At 34.4% G+C, this 23759-nt stretch overlaps 2 protein-coding genes across 4 annotated transcripts in view; one reads left to right on the top strand and one right to left on the bottom strand.

Annotated features, from left to right (window-relative positions):
* Window positions 1–9036: 9036 nt before the first annotated feature.
* Window positions 9037–10216, top strand: msb1l. The gene is made up of 2 exons (XM_073965063.1): window positions 9037–9246; window positions 9308–10216. The coding sequence occupies exons 1-2, from the start codon at window positions 9130–9132 to the stop codon at window positions 10148–10150; spliced, it is 960 nt and encodes a 319-aa protein (XP_073821164.1). The 5' UTR covers window positions 9037–9129; the 3' UTR covers window positions 10151–10216.
* A 7466-nt stretch (window positions 10217–17682) lies between these two features.
* Window positions 17683–23759, bottom strand: part of LOC141393484 (uncharacterized) — an 82569-nt gene continuing 76492 nt past the window's right edge. For all 3 annotated transcript variants that reach the window (XM_073966495.1, XM_073966496.1, XM_073966494.1), the window contains one exon: window positions 17683–19706. In XM_073966495.1, the coding sequence (XP_073822596.1) occupies window positions 18670–19706 (1037 nt within the window). In that variant the 3' untranslated portion in view covers window positions 17683–18669. The remainder of the gene's footprint in view (window positions 19707–23759) is intronic.

The raw sequence follows: 23759 nt of genomic DNA on the forward strand, positions 1-23759 counted from the left end.
ATCATTAGGCTTTATCTGCACTCAAAATGCTAATCGGCTAAGGATCTGCGAACTCGTGATTCTACACATTTGCAGTATATGCAATTCTTAGATAGTTTTTAAATTACTATCTCAGGTAGTTCTTATGATAGGTTCATACTACCTTGGATATTGGGCCGAAAGTTCCGAAAATAAAATGGTATTTTTGTAGTCTGCTCTTTCTAAGAGGTATTCGTTGTGTCGATATACATATGTTTGTAATTTATTTAGTCCCGGTTCACACTACAGCAATTTCATAAAATTAATTTAGTATTGGACTCGATCTAAGAACGCCTAATTTCATTAAATTGTTTCATTGAAATCTCCATAGTGTGGAGCGCGACTTATAGAAATCAAAAAGGATTCGAAGACCTCTACTGTCACCAACTAAAATGCTGTTTCTTAATTAAATAAAAACCAGTAGGAAAAGACCAAAGTCGGGCGGGGCCGACTATGTAATACCCTACACCAGTCGAAATATGTAAAAATAGAATAATTAGTTTTTAATTAATATGGAAGATATACCAAAATTCGGGGCTATATCAAAACGTGGACATATGTATGTCCATAATTCTTGGTGGAGAAGTTTTTTAATAACCCAAAACAAACATTAAAGTAAACTTTTTGAACTTATTAAACTCCAAATGGCAAATTGGAGCCATATTTGGAGAAAATCGTTAAAATACCTAAAATCGGTATATAACGGTACCTATATGGGGGCTACAAAAAAACATGGACCTATCTTAACAATTTTAAGTGGCGAAATTTCGTGGCCACTGGGAACCACATATGTAAAATTTCAGCTAGTTCAAGCAAAAAATGTGGCTAAGATCCCTAAAACACCTTAAATCGGGTATCGTAATATGGGGACTATACCGAACCGTGGACCTATCTTGACAATTTTTAGTGGAGCAATTTCGCGGCCATTGGGAACCTCAAATGTAAAATTTATGCTTCATTCGGGAGGCCCTTTTTTATGGTGCCTATATCTAACTATGTATGTTGACAATTTTTGGTGGGCTAGAAATTGGGAGGTACTGTTATACAGGGGTTATAATAAAACATGGGCCTATGTTGACAGTTTTTGATGGGAGCCTTTAATGTCAAATAACTCCTAATTCGGTTAAAAAATTTAGATAGAATCTTCAAAATATCGAAAATCGGTACATAACGTGGGAACTTCAAATGTCATTAACAGCTAGTTCGGAGGTATCTGGGCTATACGAAAGTATGAACTTTAATGGACCGTTATATGGGGGCTATACCAAAACGTGGACCTATGTCCACAAGTTTTGTCATATAAGTTTATTGACATTTAAGAACTTTAAATGTCAAATTATAGCTATATCGGTCTGAAAATGTAGCTACAAACGTCAAAACACCGCAAATCGGACGTACCGTTATATGGGGGCTATACCAAAACGTGGACCTATGTCTACAAGTTTTGTTATATAAGTTTAATGACACTTAAGAACCCTAAGTGTCAAAATATAGCTAAATCGGTCTGAAAATGTAGCTAAAACTGTCAAAATACCGTAAATCGGGGGGTACCGTTATATGGGGGCTATACCGAAACGTGGACCTATGTCCAAAACTTTTGTTATATAAGTTTATTGACATTTAAGAACCCTAAATGTCAAATTATAGCTACATCGGCCTGAAAATGTAGCTAAAAACGTCAACATACCGCAAATCGGAGGGTACCGTTATATGGGGGCTATACCAAAACGTGGACCTATGTCCACAACTTTTGTTATATAAGTTTATTGATACTTAAGAACCCTAAATGTCAAGTTATAGCTAAATCGGTCTGAAAATGTAGCTAAAAACGTCAAAATACCGCAAATCGGGGGGTGCCGTTATATGGGGGCTATACCAAAACGTGGACCTATGCCCACAAGTTTTGTTATATATGTTTATTGACACTTAAGAACCCTAAATGTCAAATTATAGCCAAATCGGTCTGAAAATGTAGCTGAAAACGTCAAAATACCGTAAATCGGGGGGTACCGTTATATGGGGGCTATACCAAAACGTGGACCGATATATCCCATCTTCGAACTTGATCTTCCGACGGCTAAAAAAATGGTATTCCCCAATTTTCAGCGAAATCGGTCAACAAATGCGATCTGTATGTTGCGAACGGACGGACGGACGGACGGACATGCATAAATCGACTCAGAAAATGATTCTATGTATATCCCTAGAAGGAACTATGGGTCTATCTCGCTTCCTTTTGTATGTTACATACAAATGCACTAACACATAATACCCCTTACCACATAGTGGTGTAGGGTATAAAGATGATTTTATTTGATTCGGTAGTGTTGGACATGTTTGGGGTACATTAAAGTTTATTACTGTTATTTTGATTGTAATTGGCTGAGCTCGGCTAGGCAGACTGATTCTATTTTACTTTTATTAATAAAATATACAAATGAGATGAACACATAGCCAAGAAAGTCTGCGTTCACCTTACTACTTTCCAAAAATGATGCTAAAACTTTAATAAATAGGTAAATGAGATCAGTTTTTCTTTCATAAATATGTTATTGGCACTCTTTAGTACCAGAATAAAAAGAAAAATTCCAGAAAATATATTATTATTACGAAGATAACGGTAAAAAAGTGTTACAACTGCTAAATCAGAGCCCCAAAAAGTCTGCGTTCACTTTGTATGTTTAAATAATACGGTTAGTTTTTTGAATTTTTTTGAAGTTTTCTTCCATTTTTAAGCAATATTGTCACAACTGGTCATTCTGTGAGGTCGTTTGCACACTTAACTTAAAAAAGTAAGTTATTTCAAGAATGGAAAACAACGGCAAAGAAATTGGCATCGATAAAAGGAAAATTCTAGGTAAATTATGGAAAAAGCTATCGAAATATTGGCAAAACTGTGGGTAGAACATATTTCTCTATATATGGAGTGATAATTAAGTATGAACAAACCGGAATTTTTACGCCAAAACCCAGATCTGGGCATTATATAGGAGCCAAAACCTTACAATCTCAGCAGTATGCTTTGAAACGTTATGTTGTTGCAACCAAAATTTCGTAGTTCTTCTGCATTTTGGTTCAAATTGCGCTTCATGATGTTTAGGTAACCATACTTGTCCATTGTCGATTCAATAAATACAAGTAGGCCCACTCCAGAAGATGCTACACACCCCCAAACCAAAACAACACCATCGCCATTTTTTACAGTGTAAAACAAGATTTTGTTTTTCAAGCTCTGTTCGAGCTTTCTCCAAACAGTTTGAAGTCCTTTCATTGCAAACATATAGAACATGCTTTCGTCCAAAAATATGACATGATTCCCGAATACTGGAGGCTTGTTTATGTATTCATTAGCAAATTGAATAAGCTTCTGACTGTTCACTAGTGATATGTACGGCTTTCGCCGTGCGACTCTACCGTGATATCCAGCTTTATGCAGTATTTTTCTGGCGGTTTGTGCACAAATACTTTTTTTGGATGCCATTTTCACATTTTCAACAATTTTCGAAGTAATTATCGGACTGTTTGTTTTAACTATATTAGTTATGTTAAGCTCCTCCCGTTCTGATAATATTTTTGACCGTCCAAAACTGAGCTTTGACGGTCCAGATCGGGGCTTTGACTTCAAAAATTCCGATTTGTTTATAGTTAATTAGCACTCTATGTATAGACTAATATGTTGTACCTACAGTTTCGCCATATTTCGTTAGCTTTTTTCCATTATTTACCTAGAATTTTCCTTTTATCGATGCCAATTTCATTGCCCTTGTTTTCCATTCTTGAAATAACTTACTTCTTTAAGTTAAGTGTGCAAACGGCCTCAAAGAATTACCAGTTGTGACAATATTAATTAAAAATGGGAGAAAACTGCAAAAAAAATCAAAAAACTAACGTTATTATTGCAACATACAATGTGAACGAAGTTTTAGCATCGTTTTTGAAAAGTAGTAAGGTGAACGCAGACTTTCTGGGTTATGTGTACATTTTTGTGATAACAAAACAAAAAACATTGTTCCACAACATCCCATACGGCACAAGGGAGACTTCTCTCATATCAATGAGTGCATCCCGATTCATATTAAGCTCAATGATATGGGACCTACTGTTTATCGCCGAGTCCGAACGGCGTGCCTTAAGACACCACTTGTAGAGAAGTTTTTCAAGGCTGAAATACTCAGGAAATGTCGCCAACATTACTGAGGGGTATTTTGCCACCGTTGAAAAATGTTTGATGTTGCCTGGCCGGGGAATCGAACCACTGACCTTCTGCGTGCAAGGCGGGCGTGCATACCATTGCACCACGGTGGCACACATTTTTGTGATACATACATATTTATGGCATTGATAGTGGGCTTCACCCACTTCCGACACTCCATGTACTGCCCAGTATTTTTTCAACAACGACACATGTTGTATCAATGCTATACATGCATATGAGTACTTTGGTTGTTTGATCTTGGATCATTGGTCAATACTTTTCTTTTGTATCCCAAACCTGATGCGGATGTTGATGGCGGTTTAAATTTTTGGGCTTAACTCTAGATTAGTAAAAACTCTCCGATTTTCTTGAAATTTTTACCAGAGGTAGATATTGTTGCGCTGATCACGGAAATGTATAATTTTCTTGGGGGACGGATCCGGTTACCCGGTTATTGGACCCGAAAGTCCGGTTACAAAACCCGGGTTGGACCCGGAAATACCTATCCAACAAGTGGTCATATGATGGGGTTATTTTCAGGTGGTCAGGTGATATAACCCAAAAACTGATTTTTGGACCCGGATTTTTCCATAAAACCCTCAAAAAGTCGAAAATGAGCCCATTATGGGTGGGTGCCCGCTTAATGTATGTCAGATTATAGCTCCCACTTTAACCTTTCCAAAATGGTGCTATATGTTGTGATACCTTCTCTTCCAGAGATAGGTAGGTATTTCCATAAGCTTTCCAATGATACACATTTTGTAGCAATCGGTTCAGTAGAGCCGGGTCCAACCCGGGTTTTGTACCCGGACTTTCGGGTCCAATATTCGGGTAACCGGGTCCGTCCCCCAAGAAAATTATACATTTCCGTGACCAGCGCAACAATATCTACCTCTGGAAAAAATTTCAAAAAAATCGGAGAGTTTTTACTAAACTAGAGTTGTTCCAAAACTGTAGTTAACCAAAAACCGTTTTGTGAAAAGGTTTTTTTTATAATTCGACCTTCGATTTTTTTATTTCTATGTTTAAGACTTTGTCCTAATGGGCTAAAAGGTCATTTTTTTGTTCAATGAAAATAAAGATTATTTATTCCATTTTTTTATCCTACGTTTCGTTGGTATTTTCCAACATCTTCAGGGATACGTGTTTTATTGAATATATAATCTTTCGTCAAATTTTACATTTATATATCGTCAAAATGAAGGTTGATAAAATACACAACAATTAAACTAATAATAAATGCAAATATAATCTAAAATAAATATGTAAATATCACAATTTTCCTTAATGCTAGTAATCACAGATAGAAAAAACCCGGGGTTTTGAACACACTAGCTGTATAACCTCAGCCTATGACATACATTTTGTTGTTTATTCTTACCTTAACTTCTCTCGTATACTATTTATTAGGACAGCTGACCTTTGAATAGATTTCCACTTCTCTGTATTTGTTGTTTATCTTCTCTAATTTCGAAATGTATTCGAATGATTGCATATTACCAACTTCAATAAACTTGCATATCCACTCGCGCCAAAACTAAAAAACTGGTGAACAACACCACCGGAAACAACAATGGCAAATCTTTTTTCCAGCACAACTTCACTTTGCTATTCATGAAAAGTTTATCAATTATCTATCAAACTGTTTAATTAATTTTTAATTGTTAACAGTTCACTATGTTTTTAAATTTATTGTTTTCATTTCCTTTCAATCATATACCACTTGAAAGTCAACATCTAAACACGAATAAGCATAAAACGACGATTACATATTCTTAATGAATCACGAAGGAATTATTATTTTAAATATGAATGAAGCCTAATTTAATAGAATTATTTGCTTTTTGATTTCAATTAGTTCTGTAAAAAATGTCCCTCGTAAACGTTACTCTATAGGGATCTAAAGTCGATTGTTTACTCTTACAACGATAACATCGTAATCGATGAAAATCGATTTTTTAGGTCAAAAGATATGACAACAAACAAATCAAGCCGTGTGATCAACCGTTGTGTTGTTCCATGTTCCACATGGTACAATAATACAGGTAGCATTATCATGCCAGCTGATGGTAACATTATGTGTCAATTGCATTGAATAGATGTCAAATTTTGACATCTTATGTTGCCAACAATTGCCGATGCGGCTACCTGTGTATTTGTACCATGATGTTCCATTTTGGTCATGGCAGAACTACCAGGTAGTGGTATCACACCAGCTGATCGAATATGAAAAGTCAAATCCCTTTATAAAAAATTATTTTTGTTGTAATTTCCCCAACAACATAAAGAAAGTTTTGACATAACATATTCAAAATTTTACGATGCCACTACCTGGGTAATTGTGCCATTTGGTGTGATTTTGGTAGTAAATGAAGAATTTTTCTCCAATAGAATTATAAGCTGTGTTCCTTTACTTACCATTTTTAACCTGCAAAGCGTTCCTTAACCCCGAAAAGTGACAAAACTGGAAGCAATTTTTAAGAGAGTGAGAGTGGAGAGAGAGCGAAAATGGCTTTCTCTTCTACCACAGGCTACCAGCAAAATTTCTGCAGGTAAAAAATGGCAGAACTGATTTTTCGACTTTTGTTTGACAATTATTTCACAATGAAAAAGAAAATGGAAGAAAAAGTCGAACGCTGACTAAATTAAAAACTGTGAAATAAAAGACGAAAATTGATTTTTTATGTTTCTTTTTGACATTGCTGCCAGACCTACCATTTTTCCGTTCCTTTACTTTTGTGGTAAAAATGTTAATGAAAGAGCAATTTTGACACTTTTCTCTTTTACCACCCTTACCATTAAAAAAGTAAAGGAACAAAGCTATACTCAAGTTACGTTGCGGACGTGTTTTTTGTCAAAAAACAACACCATTGATGTGAACGCATGCACGTTGTCGTAACAACAGAGAATAACGAATTCAAATGAGAGCTAAGTCAGCCGTTGTTTAACAAAGGGACTTTACTCTCCCATCAATTTTCTCTGATTTTTTTTTTTGGACATCAATGAACAACACAAACACATTTGCATACACACACATGCATTTTGATGTTTAATTTTTCGGTCATTTTTCGATCTGTAGATCTCTGTTTCATTTTCGGTCTTCGAGTCTTCTTCCTTTTCTAACTGACAAACTGTAATGCAGATCGAATGGTAACATATAACCCAAGGCATATTTATACAAGGTAGAAGTGACAATCAGCTGTATTCTTATACCCCGGTTACACTATTGAAGGTTAACCCACTGGATTTAATAGATCCAGTGGGTTAATCTTTGCTGGTTACACTTAGCTTTTCGAGGATATAAACTGTCAGCTGATGTTTGTTTACGTATACATACAAAATAACTAATAAAGTCGTGTTTAACACTTTTACAATTTCTCGCATGAGATGTCGTCCCCTCTTTGCTCATATTGGTATATTTTACACACAGGGATACATTTTTGTATCAAGGTATCAAGCGTACTTTTTGTTAAAAAAGTGTCTAATGTAAAAAAATAAATAATTTTATGATTTTCAAATAACTTTAGATTTGTTAACTCCATAAAATCTCATGCGACCAATCGTAAACGTGTAAAACACGTCAAACTCTGTTGCAAAAACAGTTGCAACTTTTGGTACTTTTTGAGTAGAGTTGGATTTTTTCGCACAAATACCGAATACAACACTGTATTTTTGGTGGATTTGTGCCGGATTTAAAATAAACCCAGTGTTTCAGAACTATAAAGTTTTTACAATTTTTACGACTTTTACACATTTTACTCGAAATAGCGTTCCTGTACACAAAAAAGTTGTAAAATGTTCACTTCTCTTTAAACAAAAATGGCGCTGAATGACGCTCTCTTTAAAAACTTTTTACACGACAAATTTGGCCGAGTAAAAAAATTGTAACATGGTTGCCGGCGTCTGATTGGCTGATACGCCGACTTTGACATTTGTTCCAGTTTTTTTTGACGTATTTCCCATTTTTCCGTTCCCGAACTTTTTGAAAAAACTTTTTTGTGACAACAATTTTTCTCTCTTTTACGAGTTTTACTATTAAAAAGTACGGGAACGAAGCTATTGTACCATGCCTCGATTTTTAAATCGGCGCCGGCTGAACCCTTAAAAGTAGAGTTGTACAATCTAGTTCATTTGAAACATCTAGTTCAATAGTTCAGCTCTTTTAACTGAACTAGTTCAGTAATCTAGTTCATAGTTCACTATCCAGTTCATTCATTCGGATCATAATCGTTCAATCAAACGCATACATACACCAAATAGAAACAAACAATAGCAAAAATATTATGTTGTGTGTGTGTAGAAACTGTCAATGCGAATAAGCTTTGTGCGTGTGTGTTTCTTTTTATTTTTTCTATCCAGAAGAAGAAATCTTTACGTTCGAACAGATATTCATTGTACTTTGATCCAAAACGTAAACAAACTCATCACATTACGAAGTCATCACTTATGGGTACTTTACACGATATGCTTTTTACATATGAGTTGTCACTTTGCATATACAATTTGTATGGCAGAAGTGACAACTCATATGTAAAAAACATACCGTGTAAAGTACCCCTTAACACTGACGGCAGCGTAACTTTATGCATATGTGAACGACATGTTGAACTAGATTGTGAATCGTTCGTTGATCGTACCGTCGCCGACTGATTATAGTTCAGTGAATTATAATGAACTATATCGACTGATCTAGTTCATACGCTCTATTCAATGAATCGTTTAATTGAACTAGTTCCTTCATGAACTATACAACTCTACTTAAAAGTAAGAGGCGGCGCGGCGCCGACATACAATTGGCTCGACTTCTCTATCTATTCTGTCATTACTATTTTTTAAGTTTGAAAACAAACGGATAGGACGCGCCAATTGATTGCATTGCTGTATCAATTAATTTAGTTATTACAAAAATATCAATAATGGGAGGAAAGCAAACAAAAATGGAAAGCGACTTTTCTACTCCAGCAAAACAAAATTCTGAAGACATTAATTTGATCGATCCACGATCACCGAATTTTTGTAGGACTCCCCTCGAGGTAAGCTTTAGTAGGAATAAAATTATTAGTTGTTACTTCATATTCTTGTATTTTTTTGGAGATTGTGCCTGAGAGTGCCGGTGGAAACGGTAGAATTGATATTCTGCGCAAACGCTTTCTGAAAGGATTTACATACAGTATTAATGATCCCAGATCGCCCAGCCTCAACCGAACGCCATTAATACTTGAGGATTCCAATGAAAGATCTCTTAATCTGGATGACACATTTGCAGATTTATTTGTTGGGCCAAGTGTTGTTCCCAACTATCAAACAGCAAAAACGAATGACTGTGACAATATTGACATGGAGGTAACCGATAATCAAACAACTGAGCAGTTACCACAAACCCCTGTTGCAATACAACAAAAAATCGACCCCCGGTCACCATCCATTGGTGTAGAACGTACTCCAATCATATTCAGTGATGATGAAAACGAAACCAATGAAGATGTTGCACTTGAAAATATTTTGTCGACGTTAACGCTCAACATGAATGAAAGTAATTGCAGTGTGGTGTCTTTGAAAACAGTGGAGGTGTCCACGTTGGAAGAAACATGTGAAGGTGTGCTTAAACCAACAAATAAGCAATTGGATCGTGTTAAACTTGGAAATAGGGGCATAAAGAAAGGTCAACAGAAAAGACAAAAACAGAAGCTACGACAGAAAATATACGAAGACTGCGAAAATCAACCGTCAACTCCGAAACTAAAAGTGTCCAACGCAAATGCTAACGTATTGAAAAATGGACGGCGGACACCTTTGAGTTGTGTTCGAAATAGCTCTCAACTACGTTCTCGATCCGTAGACTCTTCGTCAAAATCAAATAAAAATATAATGGCTATAATGAGTTATGACGACGCTATAATTCCAAATGAACATTTTAAAATGTCAAATGTTATGTAACAGACATACGCACTGATTTTAGCCATGATACAATAAGAAGGTAGCATTATCAGCCCAGCTGATGGTAACATAATTGTCAATTGCATTGAATTTATGTCAAATTTTGACATCTTATCTTACCAAAAACGGCAGTTGCTGCTACCTTTTTATTGTATCATGATTTTAGCATATACATATTTTATTTCAAATTACATCGAATAATCTGAACTTAGAAATATGTATTTCTTAACTTCTTGATAGTAAATGAAGTTTAAACATACAATACATTTAGCATTATTATTATTTTTATTTTTTTTTTTTTCTTGCCTATAAAAGCTTTTATAACCAAATTTTATATTTCACACATTCATGTCCCTATTAAAAAAATATTTTCGTATTTTTATGTTGTTGTATGTAGTTGGAGATGTTTGGTCAATCAAGTTGACACCTGAAATGATGCAAATAACCGACAGCTATTCAACAAATTTATATAAGCTATACCTATAACATTTTATATAAATATATATTTATAAGAAATTTGAGATATACAATTCGTTTCATTGCAATTTTAACACCGAATTAGACAGTGATAGTTTTTCGTGTTTGAAGTTGCTACATAAAGAAAACCCTTAATTAAAAAACTAAAAGACTTCGAGATAATTGCCTTACCTGAAAATTGGCCAACTTTCCGATTTTTCTTTTATTTAAAGCTATTTCTGTGCTTCATTATATATATGGTCTGCTTCAGAACCGCAAGAATCTACTAATTTGTACTATTCTTCGATATTATAAAGGAAAGAGTGTTATCACAGTAAAAATTAGTAGCTTCTTGCAGGTTGTGGAACAAAAAATATGCACAAAAAGTTAAAAAAGTAATTTGTAACGCTGATTTAAACATTTATTTTGTATTATTCTTCTGGATGTCTCATATTGGGTGTTTTAGTGGTGCTCCAAGTTATTGTGACATACAATCAACGATTTAAAGGGTATTGTCGGGGTGCAGCCTAAATAGGAGAAGACTTCTACATTTCTACTGTAGAGATTTTATTTGTTAATTTTTTTTACTCAGAAAAAAATACTTAATTTTTATTTCTGATGCATTTGCAGTTGTATTTTCGAGGAACAATGCATTAGTGTGCAACTAAAATAACGAAATCAATAAATTGCAATTTTTTGGTACATTTCGGAAGTCAGCCACATTGTAAAGTCTCACTTCGATCAAGCCACATGCTTCCAATGCTTATCGGTAGGCACATATGATAAACAAATATTCAGCCTTATAGTCGTATGAGTTCAAGTGTCGAGGCGTAGTCGTTTACATTTTTCTATCTTCTTTATTTGATTATCCGATTTTCGAATATTAGCGATCATACAATTACATAGTTTCTATTTTCATTAGATGTTATTTATGATTTGATTAAAGAGTTCTCTATTTCGTGATGTGTTGATAAGGTGGTCTGCGTTATGATAGCCGGTCCATTGCTGTATGTTCTTGAGCCAGGTTGTTTCTTTTCTACCTCTGGAATTCCATTCCTCATTAATTAGAACGCCTAAGTATTTAAAACATTTTACTCTTTCAATAGTAGAGTTATGTATTTTTAAAGATGTGTCTGTGTGCGAATTCTTTCTACTAATCACCATGAACTTAGTCTTTTGGATATTAATTTTTAGCCCATATTTTTCGCTATATTCAGTGAGTCTGTTCATAAGACTTTGTAGTCCCGACATAGTATCAGCCAGAATAGCGGTGTCGTCGGCGTATCGGATGTTGTTCATATATTTATTTCTGATTTTTATACCTTCTTGAATATTTAAAAATGCTTCTTAAAATATTTTTTCAGAGTATATATTGAATAGTAGTGGAGATAAGACACATCCTTGTCGAACTCCTTTGGATATCATTATTTCTTCTGTTGTATCTCCGTTGACATCAATTTGGGCAGTTTGATGCCAGTATAAACTTTTTATGCATCTTATTTCTTTGTCTTCTATTCCAATAGACTTGATTATTTCGATCAGCTTATCGTGTTGTACCATGTCAAAGGCTTTTTCGTAGTCGATGAAGCATATGAATACGTCCTTCTGAACTTCCCGACATTTTTGTATAAGAACTTGGATACAAAACAAAGCTTCTCGTGTGCCTTTTCCTTCCTTAAATCCGAATTGTGTATCTCCCATTGATTTCTCGCATTTTTCATATATCCTACTATGAATTATTTTAAGGAATATCTTTAATGTATGACTCATAAGGCTTATGAGTCTATAGTCACTGCATCGTTTGGCATGGCTCTTCTTCGGTATTGCTATAAACGTGGACTTCAGCCAGTCTTGTGGAAATTGTCCTGTGTCATATATATGGTTGAAAAGTTTGGTAAATAGTTGTAGATTGTTTCCATCAATGAGTTTTAATATTTCTGAAGGTATCTCGTCAGGCCCAGTTGCTTTTTTGTCCCTCAAAGATTTAATGGCCCATTCTACTTCAGAATCCGTTATGCTCGTTCCAGACAATATCTGCCTGGATTGATTTTCGTAGCATGATCTTTTATCATCTGTAAAGAGCTTTTGTATATAGTCTTTCCAAATTATTTTTTTCTCGCTAATTTTACAGGGACACCCATTACTGAGAATGAATTACAACTAGCTATTATGTCAATGAAAGATAAAAAGGCAATGGGTCCAGACGAAATACCTGCCGAGGTACTTAAGTTAATAGACGGAAATAACACCAAGCTTCTTTTAAAACTATTCAACAATATATATAAAACAGGACAATATCCCCAAGATTGGCTCAAATCAACATTTATCACAATACCCAAGAAAAATAATGCGAAGACCTGCAGCGACTATAGACTAATAAGTCTAATGAGCCACGCTCTTAAAATATTTTTGAAAATAATACATAGACGAATCTATCCGATCTGCGAAGCACACATGGGACAAACACAATTTGGATTCAAGGAAGGCATGGGGACACGAGAAGCGTTACTAGCTGTACAAGTATTAATACAAAATTGTCGAGAGGTACAAAAAGATGTATTTTTATGTTTCGTAGACTACGAAAAAGCGTTCGATACTGTAAATCATGATAAATTGATAGAGATTCTACTTTCAATCGGATTGGAAGACAGTGACATAAACTGCATTAAAAACCTATACTGGAAACAGATAGCAAACATTCAAGTAGATAATGAATTAACTGACGATGTTCCAATTTCAAGAGGCGTAAGACAAGGCTGCATATTGTCCCCTCTTTTATTTAACATATATTCCGAGAAAATATTCGAAGAATCTGTACGTGGAAAAAATATTGGTATCCAACTAAACAACACCTTAATAAATAACATACGCTATGCCGATGACACCGTATTAGTAGCAAGCAGCATAGCTGGACTACAAAAATTAATAGACGCAGTAACACAAAATAGCGAAATATACGGATTAAAAATCAACGTTAAGAAAACAAAATATATGGTAGTAAGCAGGAATCATGCCGACAATAATACGCTACTAAAGATAAATAACGATGAAATAGAGCGAGTGACAACCTACAAATACCTCGGAATTCAAATCAACGATAAATGGGACATATCAAGAGAAATTAAATGCCGAATAGAAATGGCAAGAAGCAATTTCTTCAAACATAACAAAGTTTTACTTAGCCACGACATAAGTCTTACTACAAAAATACGATTTGTAAAATGTTACATATGGTCCGTTTTATTGTACTCTGCGGAAACATGGACTTTGAAAGTTGTAGATGAAAAAAAGACTGAACTCGTTTGAAATATGGATATATCGTCGAATTTTAAAGATCCCATGGACCGAGCGCATTACAAACGACGAAGTGTTAGAACGCATGCAAGTCGAACGCCAATTAATAAAAATTATAAAAACACAAAAAACCGCATATCTTGGTCACATTATGAGGCATGAAAAATATAAGCTTCTGCAAACAATTATCCAAACAAAAATCGATGGGAGAAGACCGAGAGGGCGACGGGAAACATCATGGCTCAAAAACATTCAAGACTGGACTGGACACCATAATGAAAGAACTCTTCTGAATGCCGCCAAAAACAGAAACTTATATATAAATTAATAAACTGATTTGTTAAATATACCAAATTATCATTATGTAATTGTATGATCGCTAAAACCCGAATACGGAATGGCAAATAAAGAAGAAGAATTTCAGTCACTATTTCATTGCTCTCATTGTATAGTACAGCAGAAGTTGTTTTACGATATACACCAGCAGCTTCCTTTAATTTCTTGTGTAGGTTGTAATCATCGTGTAGGTTTCTCAATCTTTCTCTTTCTTCCCACTGATTATTCAAATAAGCGGTTTTTGCAGCTCGTATGGCTGTTTGAATTTCTCTGTTGAGCTCCCAATACAGTTCGTAATTTGAATTTTTGTATTTTCGGCGTTCATTGATAAGGTGTAGAATTTCATTTTCATTTCATTTTTCTGAATGATGAAAAATTATATAATACGAACATTTTTTTATTTTATAGCATCTTACATCCATAAAATATCGAAAGAAACACATTCATCATTCCCGAATGATTTCTTGGGTTATAAACATTTTTTTTTTTTGATACGACAAATCGGCGTTTATTTTTTATTTATTTTATTTTTTTGATTTCAACGGCATGTTGAAATACGAGATAAAGAGTCGTGACCAATAAAAAAAACATATAAACATATAAAAAAAAAACAAAAAACGATAAGTTCTAGGACAGAGAAGCCATTACATAGCCGATACGTCCGAAGATTTGCTTTACCACCAATGAAACCAGGTAAACCAGGTAACGTAATTTGGTGACTATGTGGGTTCGAGTCCTTGGCTTTCCTTTTTCACTTGCAAATAATTTCCGATCATAAAGCTTAACTCTAAACGAGAAAATTAATAAAAAAATCATTAAAAATGATCTTCGCCCTTACAGGCAAAAAATATAAAAACAAATCAATTTCCAAGAATTTTTTGGCAATAATTAATGAAATATATTGGAAAATAACTAAAATAATAACGATTAAAGCAGTGCCAATTTCTTAGTTCAAAATATGATTTCAAAATATTGTTACGGAATTAGGTTTAACTAATCTCCGTGTAGACGTTGTTTTATTCCCCGATACGATTTGTACCAAATAAAACAGGGTTCGTTTTAGATTACGTTTCTACAATGCTTTATTTACTTTATTACACTTATTCGGAGCTGACTGTTATAGCTAAGTACACAGCTTTACTTTACTTCTTTACTAGTCGATGTTTACACTTCGGTATAAAATTCACAACTGCTCACTGTTTGGCCGGCATCTCATATTTATACCCAAAATCTCCTTGGTCTAGAATTATCTACACAATCTGGCCACATCTCGAATCTGTGCAGCGAACACACAGACGCACATTCGCACTAAGCGAACAACCATACTCACATACATACATGGGGGAATACAATTGGACGACAAGCACAGTAATGACGTAACAACAACAAACAAGTGCAAAGAAGTAACAAACTAAACAATAATTACATGATTATGGCAAAACAAAATAAAAGCACATCTAGAATAATGAAGAGAGTTCTACATGGTAGTTGTTGTTGCTTAAATAAAGTAACTGCGTAATAAAAACTTTACGTTACAATTCAAATTTTTAAATTAACGGAAATTAAACTAAACTAACTTAAACCTATCAGTTACATTCGTAACAATATATATTTTTTTAAATTTTGTAAGACAACAAAATTGTCGTTGTCGTAAGATACCAAAAAATACTACGCCAATGACTACAAAAACGTCTTCGCAAACAATTATTTTGATTGTAAAAACTGTAGGATTAGTTTTTCTCCTGGATTAATAGTTTAAACATTATCTACTAACACTTCTATTAAGAAAACTGAATAAACACGGTGTAGGCCAAAAAAGACAACAAAAACCAACGATAATCCCATTGTCGCTCTTGCTAAATAGACCCATTAAATTGATCTTGGGTAATTACTGTTGACATAGGTAATGTTATATTCACCGGAATAATTAACAAAAGTAGTTCAACTGTTTCGGGAAAAAAATTTTTGACCAGGTTCTTCTTCGCTAACAATCATATAAGTTGGTCCGGAAAAACGCACATGAACAAATTGGGGAAATTTCTTCGAGCGCAATGAAAGAAAATAAATAAAATAAATTTATTCGGCATTAGCTGTGTCTTTTTACGTCCTAACTAGTACTAATTATTACTAATGTTGCAGATTTTGGCAGTTGCATAAAGAAAAAGTTGCTGAAAAATATGTTTCAGCAACATTTAGTAAGTAAAAAGACACCCCTAATAATTACGCCAATATAAATTTCGATCTCAAGGGAAAGGGAAAGGAATTTAATATAATGGTTCAAAAATGCAATTAAACACGGAGGTGATAACCTAGTGGTGTGAGGCTTATTGAATTTCCTGGTATGGTCTTTATCCAATATATCACATTACAGATACTGAGACCCATTTCCAATACAAAAACATATTGGACAACACAATGTTGCTACAAAGAAAAGAGAAAATGCTTTTTATATGGATTTTTCAGCAGAATAACGGTCCAAAACATGCATCCCCATATATCAAGGATTGGTTCCAGGAAAATATAATGAATTTACTTTACTCGCCTAGGCAGTAATCGGACATTAATCCAATAGTAAACCTTTGCGGACATTTAAAACAGTGCAGTTCCAAAATAAACATCAAATTCGGAATTTTATACAAAAAAAAAAATGGTATTAAATAAATTTTTAAAATTATAGCAAACTTCTAAGCAATATGCCAAAAAGAATACAAAAATTAGTTCAAAATAAAGTTGGAAGCACCAAATATTAATAATTTAAACATCTTAAATTGCAATCTATTCTAAACAATTGAATATACTAATGTGATCATCATGACTAATAATTTCCAAAATGTACTTATTATTTTGTCCATTATGACTTTTTTTGACTTTTTTCCTTATATCGCATTTTGAAGTTTGTTTATCTTGAGGATCGACACAAAAGTTATTTTTTAAGTGTCATATATGATGCAAAACTTAAATTTAAACTGAACTTTGTTTTACAGTGGATACATTTACTGAATTGAACGAAAAATATGCATACTAATGTTTGTACTTATTATTTTGGCCATATGTGTATATATAGATTAGTATACACTCAAAATGTTTGAATAGGACTCTATCAGAAAAAATCAACAAAATTTAATCGAAAAAATCACATAAATGGTATACAAATTTATAATATCATAATATTATTATAAATGCAATAATAATATACTAATGTCTAAACCGTGTATTGAAGAAAAGTTTTTTTTTCAATGTACCTGACATTTTAGGGCTGTACGATATCCCAAAAATTTGTACAAACTTTTACAAAATGCTGTTCGATAACAAACTTCTTCAGTAAAAGAGAACTGAGAAGTGCATGTAAGTACTTTTTACATGCGAAGTTATCGAACAGACCTATTGTCTGCCCAGAAGAGTAAGCTGGTTACGTAGAATAATGCCACCAGTAATAAAACACACAATTTTAATCTTTTTTTATACATTTACGTTTTACATGTCTTTGGGTTTCTTATTAGGCATACATTTATTTATATATACTCATTTTGTGTACAATAAAATTATTTAATAATAACTATTTAATTATATTTATAATGCAACAAGAGATATATTTATACGTAAGATGGAGTAACGAGAGCGAATAATGTTGTAACTAAAATAACAAAGGGACACTTTTGTTGTTGTTGTTATAAATAAAGATATATAAATCGAGATTTAAGCAACCGTATTTTGATTCGCTTAATTTGTTTGTTGCGCGGTATTTCAACTTATATCTAATTATATGTTGTTCATGTGTACTCCGGATGGATTGCTAAATTTTGGTTAAGTTCCTGGTACGTTAACGGCGGTTATGAAAGATATGTTATTGGAAACTAATTCGATAATATGGAAATTCATAAAATTATATAAAACTACATTTACCCTATTATGACTAAATTAATTCTCTCCGATAATAAAAAACTCGTTGTGAAAAATATATCAAGGATAAAACAAAGAAATTAATATTTGACATGAAACAGTCGTATGATTTTTCATGAACAATTTGACTAACTACCTAATAACCTAATCTGTTTACAATGCGCTAATGAGAACTTCTATGTCGTTTCCTCAATCTCTGCTACTTATTCGAAACACATTCAAATATGTTTTTGGGAAGAATCACCCTCATGATAAGAGACAATGCATCACACGAATGTAACATTTGTCAGCTGTTAAACATGTTTGAATTTATTTCGATCGGCATAACAATAAAATAATGTTTGCAACATTTATATAATTTGATACGTTAAGCTTCGAACTAATAAGTATCCATGTACCGTTAGCGTATTTTAGCCTAAACATCTATGAATTTTATGATTCCTATAGCGACATTGATTTGTATACGAATAACAGGTGATAGGGTACATATGTATATAAGGGGTATGTAAGAGAATGTTGTTGGTTCAAACTAGTTATTGGCCAAGTTTGGCAGGACTCAACAAAAGTTCAGGTTCAAATTTACCTAATGGTGTGGGTAAAGATGAGGAAACAGAAAATGAAGTGGAGCCTACTAGGCTGTTGGGAGAAAGCGTCGAAGAACTTCCCGAGTATGTGGAAGATAACATGGTGGATGCAGGAAATTTTAAAATTGGGTGCCCTTGAGGGGCTTCACAGCTTTTTTGATCTGAACTAGATATCGTAGTGTTCATAAACGATTCATCAATCACCTGACCTGGCATAATTTGTTGGTTAATCGCAGATGATTGATCAGCCGTCATAGTAAAGGATGGTGCTGTGGATGGTTGCGCTGGAAGTGGACTAGACGTTTTAGATTTTGTTAAGGAGATAGTGGGGGCTGATGATGGCAAGGCATACGTGGATGTTGACGCTGTCAGCATAGAAAGTGGCATTGCAAGAGGCCCCCGTACGAGGTTCTCTGTACGCTCGTTGTTACCCCGAGACGAAGCAGCTAAAGCTGCAGCATAAGTGCTCGCTGTGTTAGCTGAACTATATGATTCTGTTTTTTGCTTCATGCTGTTTAAAACACTGGGGCTGTGTATTGTAGGTAAATCCGCACATTCAGGCGGTGAAAGATGAGTGGAGGTTTTGGGTTGGGATGTCTTTATTGTAACTGCTGACGTAGTGGTTGGATTCAAAGGTGGACACATTTCTTTTTCCAAATTAGGATTCCGAACAAATATTAACGATGTTTCCATTTGCTGGTCATTTGTATCTTCGTTTGAAGGTAGCGATTGTTGCCCAGTATGTAGTAGTAAAGAAGCGGCTGAGTTTTGCTGGTGAACTGAAACACGTTGACGTGACAATTTATTACTGCTGAAACCGCTAACCGGAGGCACCGGAGAAGTAGTATTGTTATCCCCAAGATTGGTGGGAGGAGCATTGTGAACGGCAGTACTCTCATGGCGCTCGACTTTATCTTTCGTCTTCGCACTTTTGCTTTGTGAATTGGGTTTAGAAGCCTTGGTTGAATTTGCCATATCGGGTTTTTCTAAAATAAAACAGAAATGTATTTAGAAATAAGGTCAAAGAGTGGTTTTAAGCGTTATGTACATTAGGGTTATGACTTTTTCACAACCTCGTATCCCTGTGTGATATTTTGATGAGTTTTTACCTAAGATTACATAAAATCTTAATTATAAAGTGATTCGATAAAAAAACCTGTCACGCAAAATCATTTTAAAGCTTTTATTTATCACAGCTTTGTACAATTTTTTGAAGTCACTTTAAGCAGATATATAATTGAAAACAAGCTTTAGGTTCACACGACAATACATAAATGACATAACCGCTTATGTCTCACTAATTTTATAGCCATATCATAGCATATATCATGTCAATTAAAAGTGGTTTGATCTTTTTTCAATATTTAAATCGAATTCAAGTTATTTTAGTCATTAATAGTCATCAATAGTATATAAATTGAGAGTGGTTTGTGGGGAACCTTTTTAATACTTAAATGGAATGAAAATGTTTTAGGCATTAATAGGCAAAAGTTCATTCATTCTCACTACAGGAAATCTGTGAAAAATCTCAAAAAGTCATAACCCTAATTTACATACATATGTATGTTTATTAACAATACATGGGCAATTGAGTAGAAATTTAACATATCGCACCTGTTCAACAAAGGGGTAGTAACGCAAAGTGTTATATTGTTAAGTAGAGACAAATCACTGTTGATACACAAGTAATGACTCTGAAGACATGAAGAGTGATATAACGGTATTTTTTGACGAAAGAGTAGACCAAATACTGCGAGATTTTTACAGTTGGTGGAGTTGATCATTATTTATCGTTTTTTAATAAAAAGCGAAAATTTCAATATTTAGAGTTACTAACATTTTGTTGAACAGATGCGATATGTTGAAGCGAACTGATTTTCTTCCGCACAAACTATACTATAAACGTATTCCGATAAAATCGACTGTTTTGGCACGATTCACCGAGGAATTTGTTTTTTAATAATTACTTGCGCGGAAACTGCGGACACTTTAAGGTTAACAAGTAAAAAAGTATCAGTCGGCTTTACCGACAGAGATATACCCTCAGCCTATGTGAATTGGGTGCCAACGTGGTGCAATGGTATGCACACCCGCCTTGCACGCAGAAGGCCGTGGGTTCGATTCCCCGGCCAGGCAAACATCAACATTTTCAACGTTGGCAAAATACCCCTCAGTAATGTTGGCGACATTTTCTGAGTATTTCAGCCATGTAAAACTTCTCTACAAGTGGTGTCTTAGGACACGCCGTTCGGACTCGGCGATAAACTGTAGGTCCCATATCATTGAGCTAATATGAATCGGGGTGCACTCATTGATATGAGAGAAGTCTCCCTTGTCCCTAATGGGATGTTTGTGGAACAATTATTATTATTATGTGAATTGGAACTTTCATCTACCGACAGATCGAATGTATTTACGGTCTTTTCAGAATTTGGTGGCACTTTTTGGACATTTGAATTTGCCGAATAAAATGTGGATTAGGATTAAAGTTCAAAAGTTTTCAAAGGACGAAGGCCCAATTTACTACATATGGTGCCATAGTGGTTTTCCCCCAAAAAGTATGGACTTCCCACTGAAAAAAAAAGCTTTAACGTTGTAATCGAGACAGCGATTGCAAGTTGCTTCAACAGAAATCAAAGTTATTCAAGAGCAGGTCTTAAAGTGAACTTATTCGATATTTTGTGTGGGACGTACCCGAAGGAATGGGCAAATATAGTCCATATTCAAACCTGATCTATATCTGGTAGAATTTATGATGCGTAAAGTATGGACCAAATCGGTCCTTCCCTTCAAGAGTTATCGTGCGCACTTTTTTTTCCGAACATTTTTGAACTTTTGTGGGGGAGGTACCTGAAGGAGTGAACAGATATTGCTTGTCTTCGAACTTAAACAAGGTTTAGACAAAATATCATGAAGGCCAAATTATAGGGATTTTTTGAAACTTTCATGCTATTTTCTCAGGAAGTATGGTTTTGCCCCTGATGGGAGGTACCCGAAGTCGTGGACCGATTTAGTCTATATTGGAACCTCATCTAAGTTTTGTAGAAATTTCACGATGTGCAAAGTATGGACCAAATCGGTTACTCCCTTCAAGAGTTATCGTGCGTATAAATTTTCCGCACATTTTCGAACTTTTGTGGGGGAGGTACCGGGAAGAGTGGACCGATATAACCCATCTCCGAACTTAAACTAAGTTTGGACAAAATATTGCGAAATCCAAATTTTGGACCATATCTGTTCATCCGTTCGAGAGATATCGTGCGCACCACCCAGCCAGACAGACGGACGGAGGACATTGCTAAATCGACTCCAAATTGTCTGAAACACATTTCATCCAAACATACTTGGGGTCTAAAACCATTATTTCGATGAGGCACATTTTGCCCATATGAAAGTGAATATACACCCTCGTTAGCATAAATGCTGAGGGTATAAAAATAGGGATTATTGTCCAATTATTGGCTTTACAACGCAATGAACAGCTTAATGCTGAGAAAATGAAAGAATACACTTTAGTGATTGAGTTTCCAATATCTATAAATATAAAAATTCCAAATATATAAAATTCTTCGAGACCGCCATGATGTTCGAAATGAAACTCCTCCGAAACGGCTAGGCAGAATTCCATGAAATTTTATATGTGGAGTTTTTAGATCTGAGAATAGGTCGTAAGCTATTTTTTATAGGGCTAAGTGGAGGGGCCGGGGTATCTCCCCCACACAAATTTTTATGAAAACGTGAAATCCGTGATATTTTTCAAAGTATTGTTTAAAAGTGTTTTGCAATACTACGGTAATAACTGTATTGTTCCTGCATGGTCATTTCGGAAGTAGAATATCGCGGTCAGTCCAATTTTCAAAAATGTTTAATTATAGATAATATCCTTTACTTTAGTAAGCGTGACTAGCATTCGATTGGCAAATCAAACAAATTATTCAAAATGTTTAAAATAGTAGTATACCAATGCAAAACCGGATTTTAAAGAAGGTCAAATATCTAGAACGTCTAAAAGTTGTACATTGGTCGCTAAAACGATGGGCCAGCAATGCGGTTTATCTATATCTATATATATAAATGAGCTTGGTGATAAGTGATTGACTGACTGACTCATCATCAACGCCCAGCCAAAACGGCTAAAGCTAGGAACTTGAAATTTTACCAGTGGGTCACTGTTGATGCAAATGTGCGAGATAAGGCCGGGTTTTAGAAAATTCGTCCTGGAACCACAAAAAATGGCAACAACAAAAATCCTTATTTTTCATTACTATTACGTACTTATTCACTTAGTTGGCCCTCTGCAAGACATGTGTAAAATTAACAATGCCATAACTTCTTGATATCGTAAGAGATCACACATAATTTCAAATTTTGTAGTTTACTTCTAGGCGCACTTATTTTATCGTAAACCACTAAATAATAGAAAGACAAGACATTTGTTATCTTCCATTGCAACAGATGTCGCAGTTGGTGATAATGGTGTATAAACATCAATTACGCAAATGAACAAATGAGTTGCTGTTGAAGACAACATTAGGGGAATAAATTCAGAAATCGGCCAGAAATAATAATAGTAATAACTAAATGTTTGCAAATCAATGAAAGTGCAATAGAATTGTGCATATTACCACGATTTATTTGCAATTAAGAATTTTATCGTATATGGAGATGTGCAGTCATAACTATTCAATTTTCAATTTCAAAATCTGTAATTTGAAGAAATCGCTAAATAATTACCCAGCAAAATTTGACGGAAGGGGTTCTTTGCGATGACGTGATTTCATGTCATCTTTTGCATTGGTTCAAAGGAAGTCGTGAAAGATCCGATCTTTTCATTAGGATTTGAACCAATGCCAAGGAAGTCGTGAAAGATCCGATCTTTTCATCAGCAATTGTACCCATTCCATCGATCCAATAGAGATGATGTTTGTGTTTTTATTTACACACCTGTTTATTTTCATTTTGGTATGTTCCAGTACTGCAAAAATCTACTAATTTTTACTATTTTTTCCGATAACATAAAGGAAAAATTGTTTTCGTAG

The sequence above is a fragment of the Musca autumnalis genome, unplaced genomic scaffold, assembly GCF_047663935.1.
Source record: "Musca autumnalis isolate F117 unplaced genomic scaffold, ASM4766393v1 scaffold_2, whole genome shotgun sequence".
Taxonomy (NCBI): Eukaryota; Metazoa; Arthropoda; class Insecta; order Diptera; family Muscidae; genus Musca; species Musca autumnalis.